Source organism: Pogoniulus pusillus, chromosome 2, assembly GCF_015220805.1.
Source record: "Pogoniulus pusillus isolate bPogPus1 chromosome 2, bPogPus1.pri, whole genome shotgun sequence".
Classification (NCBI taxonomy): domain Eukaryota; kingdom Metazoa; phylum Chordata; class Aves; order Piciformes; family Lybiidae; genus Pogoniulus; species Pogoniulus pusillus.
Window position 1 is genome coordinate 10,208,760 of NC_087265.1, and position 17,794 is coordinate 10,226,553.

Consider the following 17,794-nt stretch of genomic DNA (forward strand, 5'->3'; position numbering starts at 1 on the left):
ACAAAAGCCTAAACTAATCTCACATTAAACAAGACTTTTTTTTCCTATCAAGTTGCACAGGGAGGTTGACTTTTAATGGGAGTTGCACAGTTGAGAGACTAACATACAGGAAAAAAAAACAACTCCAAGTCCTTACCCCAAGGAAGAGCTTCAAAACAGGAAAAGTGAGGAAATCTGTGTTAATGCCCCTGCATGCTCAAGCTCACCCTGCTGTGCCCCTAGGTGCTAGCAGTCAATAATGGCAAAATCCACTGCAGTAAATAAAACACGCTTACAAAGGACTCAGAAACTGTTGCCCTTAAGCTGCAGAAGTGTCCAAAGCACAGGGAGAAGGTACAGCTTGAACAAGGTCGCTCAGAGGGACCACAAAGGAGCTGAGCTCAGAGCTCATATCCAAGGGGCAAGTGTTTTCACGTTTGATGAATACTGGGGAGATAAACCGACAAGTTACTGGCAAATTTGCTATTCTAGCTTTTCTTTCACAGTGCAAGAGATAAAAAAAAGTCCTCCATCTTGAACATAATAGAGGAAGGTACATGTGATACATTTTGGATGCCTGAGATATTGGTGAAATGTTTCAAATGGCTGCTGTGAAAGGTCCTAGGGTGCACACAGATGTGCCTGCTAGGAAACAGGGCACAATCAAAACTGCCAGGTGAGAGAGTGTACCTATCACTCCTTATTCCCAAAGGAGAAGTACTCATTCCACAGTGTCTGGATTTGTGCCCTGTGGCAGGCTTAGGACCAAGGTGATTTCTTTGAACTGTATGATATCCAAACCATAAATCAATTTGGACTGTGACAGGATTTTGTTATATTTCCATAGGGAAAAGATATTCTTGACTGGAAATACAATACAGAAAATCCTTTCAAGAGTACACTGAAGCAGAGGGGAGAACATTCTTTCACAGACATGAGGGGTATTAACTATTTTCCATTATCTTAGTAATTGTCTCATAACATCCCAGCAGCATTTTTTTTCCTTAGTGCAATGCAGCTAAATTACATCTGAATGGGGAATAATTAAACTAGTTTGCTCATTTTATTTTGCCTCCCTCGTAAACACAGACCCAATTTGGGTTCATCCTGAACGCCACTGCTGTGTACTTGGGGCTGAATGACAGGGAATAGAGCAGTAGTTTAACCTGCAAAAGAAACATGAAGAATCCCTGCAAAATGGAGTCAGAAAGTCTCTTCTGACTAGGTTTGTACTGTTTTTCTTCAGAACACAAGTCCTTTGTCCAGGAAACTATGCATTGTGTCTCCAAAATTAGCTAGTAGGCAGATTTTTGTGTGTGCTCACAACACAAAACAGAAACTGTAATGGTGCCTGCAAAGACAGAGAGTGACTGAGGGAGGAGAATGGGCCCAGAAAGAGATGCCAAGATCTAACAGAAGTCTCTAGTGCAGCAGGCTCACAGGTGTGGACAGATCCAGCTCAGCACTGCCAAAGCTTAGGTACCCCACTGGCCGTTTGTACGTGCAATGTGCAGTGCCCATACACCACCTTTGGTTTCATCCAGACAAATACTCGTCAGTTTGAAACCAGCCCTTGCAGATCACTGTGGAGAGTCACACTGTCTGGCTCCTGACTCTGGCAGAACACCATGTGAGGGGATTAGGCATTGTCCTTTGTCTCATGTCTCACACACAGACACTTTTGGGCGGCTCCCCAACCACCCAAGGGGCAAGTCAAGATGCACTGGCTGAGCCAACCCATCACACACACCAAGTATTCCTGCTCTCACTGGGCCCAGGGCACCTGTGACAGGGCACACTCAGCTCTTCCAGGACTCTCCCAGATCTCGCTGGGGAGGGTTACCTTTTAATTCAGATTTCTTTTTTCCTCTTGGCATCACTCCATTTGTCTTTCAGTCAATGGCTGATATCATTTGTTATGTTTGGAAAGGAAATTAGTCAGAGCTCAAGGACAACAGCATTAAGTTCTGATGTTGCAGCAGGTGTGTGCCTTTGGGCTTGTTCATGCGAGAAGTGACATTAATGTGTATTAGTACGAGGTGCCAGTGCAGATGTGATACAACCTGGAATGCCCCAAAACCAGGCTTTACCCTCAGTTCTTCCTTCTGCACTGCCTCAGATGGATTTGCTATTTATGGGGTTACAGGAACAGGGAACACCTCAAATATTGATTTTGCAGATGAGACCAAACCATCACGGCAATGCCTTTTGGCTCTATCTTCTTAATACAGTAAGGACTTTTTAGTCTCTTATTCCTTAGTGCTGAGATAGAGAGACCAGGAACATTTTAAGCTTTTTGAGGAGAAGAAAAACAAATAAACAAACACCACCTCCTCCAAACAAAACACCATGCCACCGCCTCCAAAAGCCCAACAAATATGCTGTTCTAAATAGCTCTGGTCTGATGAGAAGAAAAGCCTGAGCTTCAGTACTGAAACAAATGGGTGACCTTTTTTCCCCATTACCCCTCTCCTTTCTTTTTCTTCATGCTCCCTCCCTATAACTGCATGGTCAGGTCACCCTCGGGCTTATTTCAGCTAATAAACACAGAAGCAAGGACAAGATGAGAACTGAAACACTGAAGAAATGGAAGTTTACTTCTTTCTTTCAGACATTTTCTAATGTCTGAATGACACTAGAAGACTTTTCTAGTTTTTCAAGACAGCTTCAGAGCTCAAACAAACCCTAGTTTCAAAATATCAATCCAAGGAAGGTTGGTTTTTCATCAACCTGTCGAAATTAATTCCAGGATAAGCTGCTAACATGGGCTAGACAAGTCACATATAAATGGGAATAAGGGAAAAATTGAGCACAGGAACTTATAGAAAGAAGCTTGTTGGACCGTGCACACCTTATTAAAAGAGGATGTAAAAAGTAACTAGCTCAGTAAATTACTTTTGGTTTAAATGTTGTGTTCCTAAATTTGCTTCAAACTGAAAAAACTCCTGGTAATTTAAAACATTTTTTCTTAAAACCCAGCAACCAAATATCCTCAGACTTACACACTACAGATATTCAAGTTGGCTGTTATCATTAGGAACATTTTCTATGAGAAATATGGCAATATGACTGTGAATGTATCATTGACAAATTTACCTATAGATTTGTGTTATGACAAGCATAAAATCTATCTACACTACAATACAGCCCTTCATAATAGGTTTTGATAGTTGGATATGTTGAAGCTGTCATGAATACAAATGGAGGGAAACCCTCTTTCCAGCTATTCTGCAACACAAATCTTTTTGTGTGACATTCAAATAATTTCTGATGCTTTTTAAGAGAAAAAGAAAAATAAATCCAGGAAGGTTCTTCTTCCAGCTACAGCATTTGAAGTTGTCTAATATTTCTATAGCAAAACCAGAGGATGCGAGGGCATAGTCCCCGAGTGTAAGGGTTACAAATTTAGCAGTTATTGCTAGTAAACATGATTACTTCAAAGGTGTAAAGAATGAAACCTGTTAAATAAAAGCATGATGATGGTGCCATTGAGCCAGAACAACTTAAGGTAGGGGCTGAGGGAATGAAATGAAATCCTATTTACTTTTGGTTTGGGGGAAGAAAAGGAGAATGAGAGAGAATATTTGCTACTACTGAGCACTGAAAAAAAAAATTGCTCTTTGCTCCAGAATAGTGAAGGAGTTTTCATATTAGAGTTCTAATTGCAAGCAGGTTAAATAACAAATAAATCTGGCCAGATGTAAGCAAACTATAGGCATGTTTGTTAATGTATGGCGCTGGGGCATGGGAAAGGGGTTTTAAAAAGTAAAGTCTTAACTGGTTCTCCAAAAGAAACAAAAAGGCAGCTGGACAGTAGGATAAAATTTTGAAGTGGTAAAAGCTTTAGCTGAAGTCAGAATCCTGACTTATGAAGGGAATAAAATCTTTAGTATGCTGTGGTTGGGCAATTTCCCATATAGAAAATCTTTTTCTCTCCAGTGCTTTCTGTTATTAGTAGCTCCTATGTTTCAGATTATCTTCATCTGTAACAGTTAACAAGTAATATGGCTTTATGAAGCTGCCAACTCTTTCTCTAGCCACAGAAGTAAAAAGTCTTCTTAGGATGGGCTCCAAAAAAAAGAGAGCAGACAATATTGGCTCTTCTTCAATCAGACTAAGCTTGTATCTCTGGTCATCAGATTCGGTGCTTGTTTTCAGGCAACTGCCAGGCCCTCTTGAGGAAGGGCACAAGAGCTGTAAAAAAGCTGTTATGGGGTAGGATGTAAGAGGGAGCTGTAGATTCTAAGAACATGGGACATTCCTGGCTTTAGGATTTTATCAGCCACAGAAAGGATGTTGTCTTTGAGGCATAAAGTGGTGGCCACTTTGCAATCACTTTATGTTTTATGGGCATTTGAGGGGAAATCACCCTCTGTCAAGCCGCAGCCTATATAATCATATTTTCCACATATAAAATACCAAATTAAAGTCAGGGAAGATGCTCAAGAAGAGAGAACTTCAAAGCAATTTATTGTCTATCTGCAGGTACATACTCACAGACTGCTGTTCAGTCAGCTGAGGAGAAAAGGTTTGCAGGTAGGACAAAAAAGGAAGATCAGTCTCCCAAAACTGGTTAATTACTCATGTTTGGTCTCAGATCAAGTGCCAGTAGTAAATTGCACACATTTGTCCCATTTAGACATACCACATGTTTGTTCATTGCTGGTTGACCTGGAACTGGCATATGGCTGGAAGATGTAGAGGAAAAACGGGAAAGGAAGGATTGGTTTCAGCTTCATTTCTTCACATTTCAATATTAATGGGCTCAAAAAATCTGCACCATTAGCATCATGTCTTTTGAAAAGTCTAAAATATTTGGTTGTACTGCAAGCATTAAAGTGACACCCACATCACTCATACAAATGCCTACTCCTGTGGAGTGATGTGTGCCTGAATTAAACTGTACAGTTTAATTGCTCTGTTAATTTTTCCACACTCCATATAATTCTTTTGCACATGAAGCTACATATTAGAAATGCTAAGCCTACACTCTGTGTCCCAGGAATCCTGCCATCAGAAATGCATGAAGCACAGACATTTAATACACCAATGTATCTGAATGTGCAGGAGTATGAACAAACAAGCCTGCAGGCTGTCCTTGTGTTACTCCAAGACACAATCAGACAGAACAGACTCACTCAGGAGACCCGTAGTCAGTCCATTTGGAAATACGACTGCTCATCAACGACAAACCAGAGACACTGTAAAGCAAATAGTTAGACTATTGCACAGACTCAAGACAAAAAAAACCAAACAATCACCACTCCACCACCACCACAAAACCCCAAAAAACCCTTCCAACGCTCCATGCGCAAATGAGAAAGAGAGGAAGTGTTTAAAGCAGAGAAGTCCCTTATCTAAAACAGATTAAAAAATGAAGGCTATTCAAATGCAGATCAGGGAGAGATGAGGTTTTCTAATGCTGCCAAGGGAGAAATACAAACAGCCTGAAATTCAGAGCCTCAATGCAAGTTATATTAAGGAGTTTTCTTCAGAGAAGCAGAGCCTATGTCTAGGCTAATCTGCAAATAAGCAGAAGTTGTTTTTCCTCCGAGCAGCTACAAGCTGGTGAAAATAATCCTCTTCATCTTCCAACACCAGCATCAGAGGTGGCTGACAGTGAAAGTCTACTAGCAGCATTCCTTGCTAGTCAGATCAATCTCTCCTTGACAGCTGACTGCAGTTCACTTTAATCTACTAACCCATGATGAATATCTTAAAAAATGCAACACATTGGAGCTCCTGGTAATGATGAGCTCTTCAAAGAAAAATAATTGCTTTTACAATGAAGATTCTTGCATGTACGTTTTCAGCAAATGCAAAACTGAATCACTGAAAGCGTGCTACACAGTTGTCACATAGCCTGTAGGGCTCAGAAGTAGCTGGGCCACTTCAATAAATAAACATTTCTAATCTAGTTTCAAAATGTTTAGTATGCACACTTAATATACAACAGCTGTGTTAATAAAAGCTAGGGAAGATCAACTGCATATGTCATATTTTCTTTTTACCATTCTTCCTGGCTCTAATTACGTAGAGCAGGTATGTTTTGACATAGAGAACAGCACATATGAAGTGGTCCCCTGGCCTCAAACTGGGCTCCAAAATACTACCATGTAATAGACAAACGACAAGACATGTCACTGAAGTACCTACATTAGTATAAATCAGTACTGCTTCTGCTAAGTCAGGCTAGGCTACCAGATATCACTGTTTGCAGAATTTGGGGATTCTAAATGAGCAGCATCCAGCTGCTTTGAATTTTTTTAAACTTGTTATTATAGCCATAATAGGTTGCTTGCAGAAACATTTTATTCATGAATTGTCTGCACATCTGCAGAATGTACAGGATTTATTTTAACTTGTCTTTTTACAACTGGTCTGAGGATGAAATGCAACTTTGCCATAAAGTTCACCAGCTGCAGAACTTTGTTCTGTCCCATAATACTCCTTAGATGCGGTTCAAGTGCTTTGGCAGGGATCCATTTTTTATCTTCCCTCACCTTTAAAATGGTGTATGTTCCTCTGTGGGTATATACACAGAACTTGGAAACAATAATCAGTATTCCTATGGGAAGAAAGACCTAATACTGAAACTTTCTGCTCTGTTATGGTGCTCACCTCAATGTTTTCATTTATTTTGGCTAGAAGTGCCCATGATTTAGTCATTAATCCTGAAAAATTGTCATACTGAAGCGATAGTCACTGTAAAAAAGTGTTACTACATTTAAAAGAATAATAGTGTTTAAGAATCTCAGTGTTTCTCTCCCTTCACACACGTCAAATGCCCTTACAGGCTATTACCTACTACAAGGTATGAATGTGCTCCCAGCCCAGAGAAGACTTTGATAATATCTCAGTGCAAACATAGAGAACCAGTTTTAACAGGCTAAAGGGACTCCTGTTTTATGGTCAGCTTTTTAAAGTTAACAAAAGGGACAGCCAGGAACAAGCCTCCAAAATCTCCACAACGGCATGGCTCCTGATCACCTCCAACAGCAGACAGTACCTGCTCCCTTCTCCCTTTCTCAGTCTAGAGGATGAATGGTGGAGAAAAGGGAAGATGCAATTTTAGCAAAAGATGGACCTAGAAAGAGTTAACTCAGCCTGCTTGGCAAAACTAACAACACATCAGAAGCTGTGGCATTCTCTACCAGGGAGCAATGAATTCTCATTAGACTAGCACAACAGGCAAGGCCCACACAGACAAGTCACTTCATGATGATCTGCTGGAAAATAACTCTCAGCCAAAGCACCTTGATCCACTTGGTGTCACAATGAAACAAAGTTGCTTCACCCATTAAAAATTTCATATGAAAAACTGTTTTGTTTTCCTGAAGCTATTAATTTCTAATTTAATTATGCTGAATATTGAATTCTACTTGTGTAACCCCAAATTGTCAATACATTATTTTGCTCCAAAGAATTTCAGGTCCCTTCCTGTAAGACAATGCATCACAGTTTATTGAATTTCTATAGCATTGCCCAATTTTTCTTCTTTGCTTGTATACCAGAGTTACTTATTGTAAAATACTGTTTTTAAAACTCCAGTGATGACAAAAATATGTCCCCAATGTGATTTCAAGGGTACACTTTAAAGAAAAAAAATTAAACACCAAACCCTCAGTAATAAATAATTTGCATGTTCACGGGATACAAAGCAGAATAATTATTCAACTGCTTTAAATAAATTGTGGTACCTAATGTTAATGAGCTTTAGTAACCTCAAAAAAAAAAGGAAGTGAATGTACATTCATTTATATTCATTAACTAGGTAGGTTTTCTATTTTAGGCAAGCAGAAGGGTTATCATGAGATTTTTGTTTCTGTTCCTCCTATAGAACCTCAGTGCTTGGATCAAAAGCATGATGTTTTACTTTCAACAGATTTATTTCACTCCTCAGAATTCTCTCCTCAAAACCACATTCAGCAAAAATGATCAGAACCATCAATACACTAAAACAGGACCTGGACTGTGGGGACAGTGATTTTTGTTGCAGCCACTGTCTTGCATACAAGAGCTGCTGGAAGTGTGCAGAGTGCATGATTCCTTAGCTGACCAATTGCACACTGTCAAAATAATAACATTCCACGTGTGCCAAGAACAACATCCTTACATGTTGGCACCCTTTGATTAGAATCATTGAATCAACCAGGTTGGAAGAGACCTCCAAGATCATCCAGTCCAACATATCGCCCAGCCCTATCCAGTCAAGTAGACCATGGCACTAAGTGCCTCATCCAGTCTCTTCTTGAAGACCTCCAGTGATGGTGCCTTTCATTGACACCAGTTCTCCAGTTTTTGTGACTCACTCTGTCTGGTCTCCTAAACCATCAAATCCTCTATTACTAATTCCCCCCCAGACTGGAAAAGCAATGGGGCCCATTCAGCCTATCACCCCTCTTGGAGAGATTGGAACATGCTTGCAGAAGCCACCTCCTTGACACTCTGGCACCTCTTATTGGGAAAAGATTTTAGCTTGCATATGTGGTTGGGTTTTATTGGTTCAGGGATTGATAAGAAAGAGAAAATAAACAGCCACTCTGAGCAATAAGGGGGCTTAGGTCTGCTAAGGACTTCGGTTAGCTACTTCTGTTAAGGGTTTCCAGGACTACTACTGTAAATGGGACTCAAGACTCTGTAATGCTGGGAATTCTACAATGCTGTAATAAAGGACTATTGAGAAGACTTCTGAGATTCTCTGCATTTCTGGAATTCTGTTGCTAGAGCAGCAACAGAATTCGTGCCTCATTTGTTGCTCAAATGGCCCTTGCATCAGAGGGTTACAAGAGGTTTTCTCAGCGTTTCTCCAAGAAAAGAAGAATTTTAAAAAGGTGATGTAAGGATGGTAATTATTCCTGACCTGCAATGACTTGAAAGCAGAATTCAGCCAACAAGATTTTTGTCACCAAAACTCTAAATTGCTTCTAGATCATACAGAATTCAGTGTGTTAATCTGCAGTGCTCCCTGACAAGCAAGGCACCTGCCTCACTCTATAGGCTCTTGAGGCTTTTTCTGAATGAGATTTTTTCCAGAACATGGCTGCTCAGGATGGCACCTGGGCCCCTTTGAGCTGAGTCTGCTTGCAGACTAAACCAAACAAATCAACGAATCAAAAACCTACCCCGAAACTGAAATCTCCCTAAATTCCAGAGACACCAAGAGGGAGCAATTGCTTCACGCTTTTTGGCTGCTTTACTTGTAAAATGTAACACGTTGCCAGACAAAAAGGCTCTGGGCTGCTGTTAACTTCAAATTGTGAGGAAGCTGCTCAGCATGAGGAACGTGTCTTGAGGCATCACAAATGATTTGATGAGAATGGCTACTCCTAATTACTCAATACTCCTATCTATGTGTGTATGTGTATACGTACACACACAGAGGCGTGTCTGTGGGTGTATAAAATAAAGACTATTTCAGCATTCTCTGTGGGTTTCTAAGCACTTTGTTTTTGGTACCACATGAACCCCTAGAAAAGCAGAAACAGAGTAGCTCCCAGTCTACTGTTTCCTTTCTTTGAGCTGATACCAACCATTGGGCCTTAACATGCCCCAGCAGTGCAGACAACTCAGAGGTCTGAAGGAGCAGGTCAAAGTTTAACTAAATGAAGCAGTAAAGACTGACTGATGAAAAGCTCTTGGGAGTCACAGTGCTGAACTTTTAAACTAATTTGTGAAAGGCAGCTGACGTCTGATGCAGGAACTGAAACACCAGAGCAAGCTCAGGGCTTGCTACCCAGTGCGCATCCCCACACCAGGAATTTCAGAGGTCAAACACCACAAGGTTTATATGCTTAAGGTGGGGTTTACTAATTAGGGCCAATTATAGACTAAATTCTTCCTTTATTACAAGAGGGAAAATGGCTGTTCTTGAGCTGTTCAGTGAGCTGACCTCCTTTCTTCTACAGGGCAGACTAGTGGGCAGGAGAGGCGGAGGGCACACTATAAATTCACTTTCAGTGCAGAGAAAAAAGCCCTCTCCAATGACTGCTTTGTGTTCCAAGACAAAGAGAACCAGAAAACTAAGCATCCCAAATTACCAAGTTTTTTTTTCCCTTTTTTCTTTTCCCTGCTGTTTTTAAAGCAGCTTTTCATTAGAATGTAGCAGAGCATCCTGCTTTCAATGAAAGCACTAGGAAATATTTCAGGGAAGCATAGTGGCCAAAGGGTCAGGCTATCTGTTTCAACTAATATAAGACAACTGAAGTGAAAAGTGATATATCTGAAAAAGAGGAAGCAAAATGCAGAGTTTTATTACCAAGAAGATGAACCAGAAAATAGCATACAAAGATATGTGGACAATTCGGTAGTAAGGAGGAGAGGAAATTCACCTAAGCACTGCTGTGGACTGGAGTCCCAGCTGTGGGCTCGGGCTGCAGAGTATCCATCCCTAAGACTATGTGGACCAACATCAGATATCTTTAATTTTCCACTGATGTCTATTAAATTGCATTAATGCAGTAGAGCTCTCTCATGCCCCAAGGGATTCCCCACAGAGAGCAAAGCACAGGTGCCAGCTCTGAGAGAGGAATGTTTCTGTCTCATTTCCATTTCCAACCAGAAAAGTTAGCGCTTTGTGGAAGGCCTGTGGGAGCCTATTGTGGCTCCCTGACACTGTCCATGCATGTAGGAGCCTTCCTCCTGACATCTTAACAAATTTGAAAGTAATTCTTCACCTTGATTGTTAAAGACTAAAACCAAAACAACCATAATCAATTATGGCATTCAAGGCCCAAGAGGAAATTAAAAAACTAGCTTTCAAGGTCAGGGTTTCAGTGGAAATAGATCCTTGTTGGCAATAGGCAGAGCTTCCCGAGCTGACAGCTGCTTTTGCAGGACGACTACACTGTGTACCTTTCCAATGTGTTGGAAAAGCAAGCAGGAACACATTCAGCTGATTTGCAGCACACAGAAGGGTTAACCTTACATTTCATGGCAGATGTTAACCCAAATAAGGTCTACGCTATTCAGTCTGAAGGGAACAGAAATCAATTCTGGTTCCTAAGGGTAGGATTTCACCACTTGATTAGAGAAAGAAATGAATCTTTAAAGTATACTTACAGGAAAGGTATTTACCATTTGCATGAAAGATGGGAATGGCTGCAACCCCAGTTAATGAAATCAAGTCTTCTCTACCTGTTTGAGAAGTTCATCTATTTGAATTATGCAAATATAAAATATAACTGCATCCCATAAAACTTAAAAATGAAAATGCTATCCATACATCCAGGGAGGCCAAAATAATAGCTCCAATCCCCAAACTTAACATTGTTTCATTGAAAGCCAACAAGAGGTTATGATTTGGTCCCACAGCATTTCGTTTGAGCTGTGACAGTCAATTTAGAGGGCATTCCTGCCTGTCAGCAAATAAACATTAAGTCATTTTAAATTTCACCTCTATTTGATAAGGTTAAAGCAATTCTCTCTTGGAGATAGGGACTTAGAGGTAGGCTTTTGAATAGCAGTCATTGAGCACAGGGAGACTGATGGCCATGTAGGTTGTGAAGTGAGGTATCAAGGCAGACTGTCAGAGCAGATCGGTGGCATGAGGAGGAGCAGCACAGGCAATACCTTGCTCTTGATTCAGAGAGCAGAACACACAGGAAATGGATCCTTCACTTACAGCAGGGGACCCATGTTTGCACCAAGCTGTGTGGTACCAGATCAGCTTTGTGAAAGCCTCCTTTTGGCAACAGGTATTTGCCAAAAACGTGTTCATCCTGCATAAGCATGCTGGACCTTCTTTGCAAGTACAGCACCCTCTCAGTGGAAGGTATGAAGTCACACACTGGCATAGCAAAGAACAATAACTAACTTCTTCCTTCCAACCCAGCAAAGGCCTGGACTTCACAACCAGAGACATGTCTCTGCTGCTACCACAGCAATCACATGGTGGACTTGCAGAAATTATCACATTCTCTGTCCCAGAAGCTGAACAGGTTTAGTCCAGCTCTCCACTTGGAAGGATGTCCCTGAACATGTCCTTCTCATGATGAGAAATTTTCTCATTTCTGTCTATACTCATTCATGTCCCCTACAGACCTATTACTTCTCATGCCAATGCCATCATTTAGATCAATGCAGAGAACATTGCAATATTTTGTAATATCAGAGCGTTTGCACTGCAGGACATCGTTTACTAAATTGTCAATATGCTCCTTAGAATAGAAAAGAATGCATTTAAATCTTGGCTTGGAACAGAAGACAAATAGAAAGGGAATATTTGAATTCCAAGTCACTATCAAAAAGCTTGTTAGAATTCAGCAGATGTGTATATGAGCAGGAATAGGAAGAAGGAAGGGAATCAAGACCATGGAAAGTTTCACTCTCCAGACATTAACTTTTAACAATGAACTCTCAAGGCTGCTTCCAAGTACACTAGGTGAGGGAAAACTTTTAAGAAAGGTCACAAGAGAAGCACCAAAAGAGAGAAGAGGTATACATTCACAAATCTCCACAGGCACAGAGAAATCAGTTCTGCTCTGGCTTTGTTCAGAGACTTCTCCATCTGAGGGGTGATGGCCTTTCGTATCTACCAGACCAGCAGTTTCAGCAGAACTCTCACATTTTGCTCTTCTATTTCCAGGTGGTGTTGTTTTTTTTCACAGACCAAATTAGCAAATCCATATTCAGTATGGATTTAAAGCTCTGCAAATTTTAACAAGGGTACTACAACTTTCAGACTCAAGTCTCTAAACTGAAGAGGATGATTTGTGCCTGCTGGAGGGAAGGTCCTTGGCCCTACAAATGAAATAAAGGCAACTGCAATCTCCTTGATAGAAAGCTTGGCTTAAACAGGCTGGGCACCCATGGAAGTTTCTAAAGACACACAGCAAGTCTGCTAAGCTTAACTCATTGCACAAGGTACCCAGAGTCACTCTGCATATAGTCAGTTTTGCAAGACTTCCAAACCAGGGTACAAACCAGACCTTCTTCATTGCTTGGTACTCACTGCCTCAGTGTATGTACAGACAACTCAAAACCAGCCACATACTTCATTTTGACACACTGAACAATATACCCTTGGGTTAGATTCTGTTAAAGGTTTGTCTCCCCATTCTCCAGTCATTTTAGTAGCCCTTTTCTCCAATCTCAATATAGGCAGTTAATGCATTTTTTCCAAAGCTCAAGTTTAGGAAAAAACTTCTCTTAACCCAATATACTTCAGTAGCTGAATTACACCCTGAGAATCATTGTGCAATAATTTCAAAGGTATGTGTACATCTGAAAACACCACAGAATCAACCAGGTTGGAAGAGACCTCCAAGATCATCCAATCCAACCTAGCACCCAGCCCTGTCCAGTCAACTAGATCATGGTACCAAGTGCCTCATCCAGGCTTTTCTTGAACACCTCCAGGAACGGTGCCTCCACCACCTCCCTGGGCAGTCCATTCCAATGCCAATCACTCTCTCTGGCAACAACTTCCTCCTACATCCAGCCTAGACCTCCCCTAGCACAACTTGAGACTGTGTCCCCTTGTTCTATTGCTGGTTGCCTGGGTGAAGAGACCAACCCCCACCTGGCTACAACCTCCCTTCAGGTAGTTTAGACAGCAACGAGGTCACCCCTGAGCCTCCTCTTCTCCAGGCTAAACAACCCCAGCTCCCTCAGCCTCTCCTCATAGGTTTTGTGTTCCAGACCTTTCACCAGCTTTATTACCCTTCTCTGGACACTTTCCAGTGTCTCAACATCTCTCTTGAATTGAGTGGCCCACAATTATTCTGGCATTTTTCCCACAAAGTGTAAAATTTAGATTGTGGAACTTACTTGTTATGGGGGCCAAATGTAAAATAGATGCTTTTACACATTTTAGCAGGAGTTGATGCCATCATTACTACCACCAGAACTTGGGTACTTCAGCTTTCAAAACAAAAATATCACTTAAATACCATCTTTGGAGTACCTGTGATACAAACCATTCCATCTATTTCAGATCTGCATTTTCTTTCAACTGATCAGAAAGATCCATTTAATACACTTGACAGAAAGTCAGAAGGCTTTTAGCCATTTTACTGTCTGAAAGGCAAAAGCAAACTTGACCAGAGTGCTTGCTTTTGCCTTCTGTTTGTCCTTCACTGTACCACGCTAGTTCTTATCTAATGGTTAAAACCCTAGTATGTTAAAGCATAAAAGCTCTTTGAATCTCTGTATGCTATTGCTGAAGTACTGCAGTCTTTAGTTACCTTAAAAGTCTAATTCTAATTGTTGGCTCAGTCATAGGACTTGGAAAAACTTTTCTATAAATATCCTTGAGCATGACTAAGAGACTCAGTTCTGAGGGTGTTCATTCTTAGTACTTTTAAAGGAGAAATGTAAGATTAGGTTTATTTTCAAAATCGGGGAGCTCCAAAATTGTGTTTACTGGAGAGACAGAATTTGAAGCACAGGAACTTTTTTAAAAATCAACTAATACCAGAGCTTATCAAACAAGACAAGTTTTGACACACATAGAGATAAAAATTATGCACAGTAATGGATACATTTTTTTCCTTGAAAAACTGTGTCTGAGCAGGGAGAGAGGTGTAGGAAAAGGGGAACCAAAACATCAGGGACAGCATTTTAATTGATCTTTTTCTTTTCCAATCTAACTTTTTTGTTCTACCATGGTAAAAAGCTCGTGGTCCTGTAGCTGGCTTAAGGCAAACTGGTTACTTGCCTATTTTGGCACGTACAGAAAGTTTCACATTAAGAGCAGCCTACTGGGACAGACCTAGAACTCATCTACCCATTCATACCCATCTGTCATGATCCTACATAGACATCTGTAGGGGAAGAAACAAGCATAGAGAATTCACATAGAGATTTTGGCACTCAGCACTATCAGGACTTTCTAACATGGAGATTATAACCTTGTTCTTGACAGGATTATCCTTCAATGCTACATTTAACCTCTTTTGGAGCCCTTTTGTACATTTGGCCCCCATAACAAGCAAGTTTCACAACCTAAATTTTACACTTTGTGGGAGAAGTGCCAGAATAATTGTGGGGTTTGCAGTTTAATAGAAGAGGTACCCATATGCTGAACTCCAGGGATTTCTCTAGGAAGGAGCAATCAGGACAGTCTTCTGAGATTTCTTCAAATCAAAATTACCTTCAGCAGCACCATGCTAGATATACCACTAAAACAAAAGACTGAGCATGAGGCGGTATCTCTTTTAGCTATGCAAGACAGTCACGGCATTCAATGAAAACCAGCTGGCAATATCATAAGGAGGAGAACATCAAGGTGTATTTGCACAAATGCTATATGAATAGGGACAAAATATTTAGACTACTCTCTGAAAGGGGCTGAGGCCGAGTCCTTTTGCAGGGTACATCTAGAGATTGGAGCTGAACAGACTCTTGAATATCTGTGCAGATGCTACCTAATAGAACATGATAAAAGAAAGCCATTTACTGTGAGTGAGGACAAGGATGGGTAGCTAAGCAATGTTATCCTCTCTAATGCACCTATGTGTGTCTAGGTTTCTTTACAATTATGGATAAATTTTCATTTCATAGTAATTACTTCAAATGTACACCTGTCTGCAGGTGGATGTCAAGTGGTTTTGAGCACTCACAGAACTCTCTCTCTACATGTTCTCATAACAGGCATATACTTGCTGTCAGAGAGATCCCCAACCCTAGCCCCATAAGCTGCACTATCAAACTAAATGGCTGCCTTTAAAAAGTCATAAGAACAAACACAGTAAGTGCTTTTGAGAGAGAGTTAAATGCAACAACCTGAGATCTAAAAGTAGCCTAAAGGGAATGAGGAAATGTTAGCACGTTACAATAGCAGACCTCTTTATCAATTTCACCTTTCCTTGCAAGTCACTACGTATATGGTTAAGAGGTCACTGGCAGACATTGGTCATTTAATCCATAATGTTTTGGCCTTGATATTACTCACGCATCCAGAACAGAGATCAGAAGTATAACTGCTTTCCTCACTTAAGCATTGGGCTTTTCCCCACTTAAGTATAGGGCTGACACCTAGCATCATAAACACGTTTACAGCACCCTCGTAAAAGGCCACAGTACATTGTAGCAAAGCTGCAATCTTCATTGTTTATCTTCAGTGGAAAACATACAAAAATAGTAAGGAAGTATTTTGAAATTAACTGTACTACCTGTCCACTCACATTGTAGGATTAGGAACTTGCTTGCAACAATGAAAGAAGAAAATAACCTTTAACTTGTTGGTTGGCAGTTGGTGCTCACATTCTAACAGAAATGTTGCCCTTAGGAAACCAAGTAGGATAAAATTGAAAGCATCACATGACTAATAGGTGCTCAGATATTAATGTTCACCTCCATTAAAATTCACAAACTAGCAATCATTGTTGAAAGATAATGGTGTAGACATCAGCTAGGAAAACAAAATATTTAATTTTGTGAAATGTGGCATAATTGGATTATGAAACAATAGAGGAATAGATAATGCATCTAGTTTCCACGGGTGAAGTCTTCAATAAATCATCTGTGAACTTGCCACAAATCAGTTGTATCTATTGAAAATGAGTAGCAAGAGCAATCTACATTTGAGATAGTGTCTTCCTCAGAAGAGACAGCAAAAAAACAGAGAGAAACTGGGAAATTAATGCTTAAGACTATAGTCTCTTGACCAAAGAATGAGGGAAGTAGACCAATATCCATTGAATAGGGTTACTCAATGTAAGTCTTCTATGCCCTAACTGACAGCTCTCACTCGCCATTAATTTTATACCCAAAGCCATACCTGCATTTCTGTTTTCAGGAAAACAAATCTTCCTCTCTTTTTTATGCACTCTTTGAAGAAAAAGACTGTTTCCAAGGCTTCTATTTGTAAGAAATCATGTCATAGAGAGCATTTGCCATGATACAGTGTTTTTCAGAAGCTGAGATTACACAGTCAGATCTCAGCTCCCTAAAGGCAGCAGCCCCTGTCTGCTTCACTGTCATAGCAAAGGATGTTGGCTGCTCTTCCCTTCTTCCTTCTCTTAGCATATATCTAGAGACACCAGAAGATGCAAGGGGCAATAGGTTTATTATCTACAGCTTGTGTGAGAAAGAGATAGGTATTAATATTAAGTGTAAGGCCAACATCAGTAACAGTTTTTAATGAGGCTTAAAGACTTTCTGCAGGTGCAAGTAAAGGGAAATGTACTTAAGAAATCTCAGTTGTCTACTTAGCCTCTGGACAACACAGATGGCAGAGTATAAAGAAATTGAAAGATACATGTGCTGCATGTGCCACAGAATGAGCTAGGCCAAAGCAGCACACCAACACCTACAGATCACTAACAGGCAAGGTGAAAAAACAGTTTCCATGTAGGTGTTAGGTAAAAGACAAGTGTGGCCACAATTTTCACTAAACAGCAGTAAAGCTCTCCTTGTCCTCATGGGCTTCTTGTGCACAGAAAGACCATAGCCACATGTCAACAGACACCACATCTACCTGGGTATCACATACAGAGAATTATGTGGATTACATTACTGGTGAATTTGGTTCTCTACTACAGTACTTGATGGGTTGGGTTCTTTTTTTTTTTCTTTAAAGTACTCTAAAGCAAAGTATAATCACACATTGATTTTTCCATTAAAACTACAAAAGTCTTAAATACCCCAGAGGTGCTAGCCTAAATTAGTCCCTATCCTTCCATTCCTTTTCTCTCTGTACTATTTTGCCATCCCTCGGCATAGCGGGAAAGGAAGCCTGTCTACTTAAACCAAAAGCACAGCCTTCTATTACATGAGTCCAGTCAAAAGCAGGGCCATAAAAATCACTTTCTCTACAATAGGCAGGAAAATTACACTGGTTTCTGCTTATATTCATTTTTAAATTACAGCA

The 17,794-nt window shown here is 40.5% G+C and overlaps 1 protein-coding gene across 9 annotated transcripts in view; it reads right to left on the minus strand.

Moving 5' to 3' along the window:
* The window catches only part of GPR39 (G protein-coupled receptor 39), an 88,368-nt gene that overhangs the window by 34,958 nt on the left and 35,616 nt on the right, over nt 1-17,794 (minus strand). For 2 of the 9 annotated variants that reach the window (XM_064156066.1, XM_064156057.1), the window contains exon 3: nt 15,142-15,347. The exons of 2 other annotated variants lie outside the window; for them this stretch is intronic. In XM_064156066.1, coding sequence (XP_064012136.1) covers nt 15,226-15,347 — 122 coding nt within the window. In that variant the 3' untranslated portion in view covers nt 15,142-15,225. Of the gene's footprint in view, nt 1-4,432; nt 4,668-5,117; nt 5,181-10,113; nt 10,202-11,040; nt 11,116-15,141; nt 15,348-17,794 lie in introns of those variants that run through there. 5 more of the 9 variants (XM_064156080.1, XM_064156122.1, XM_064156072.1 and 2 more) reach the window with 5 other exon arrangements.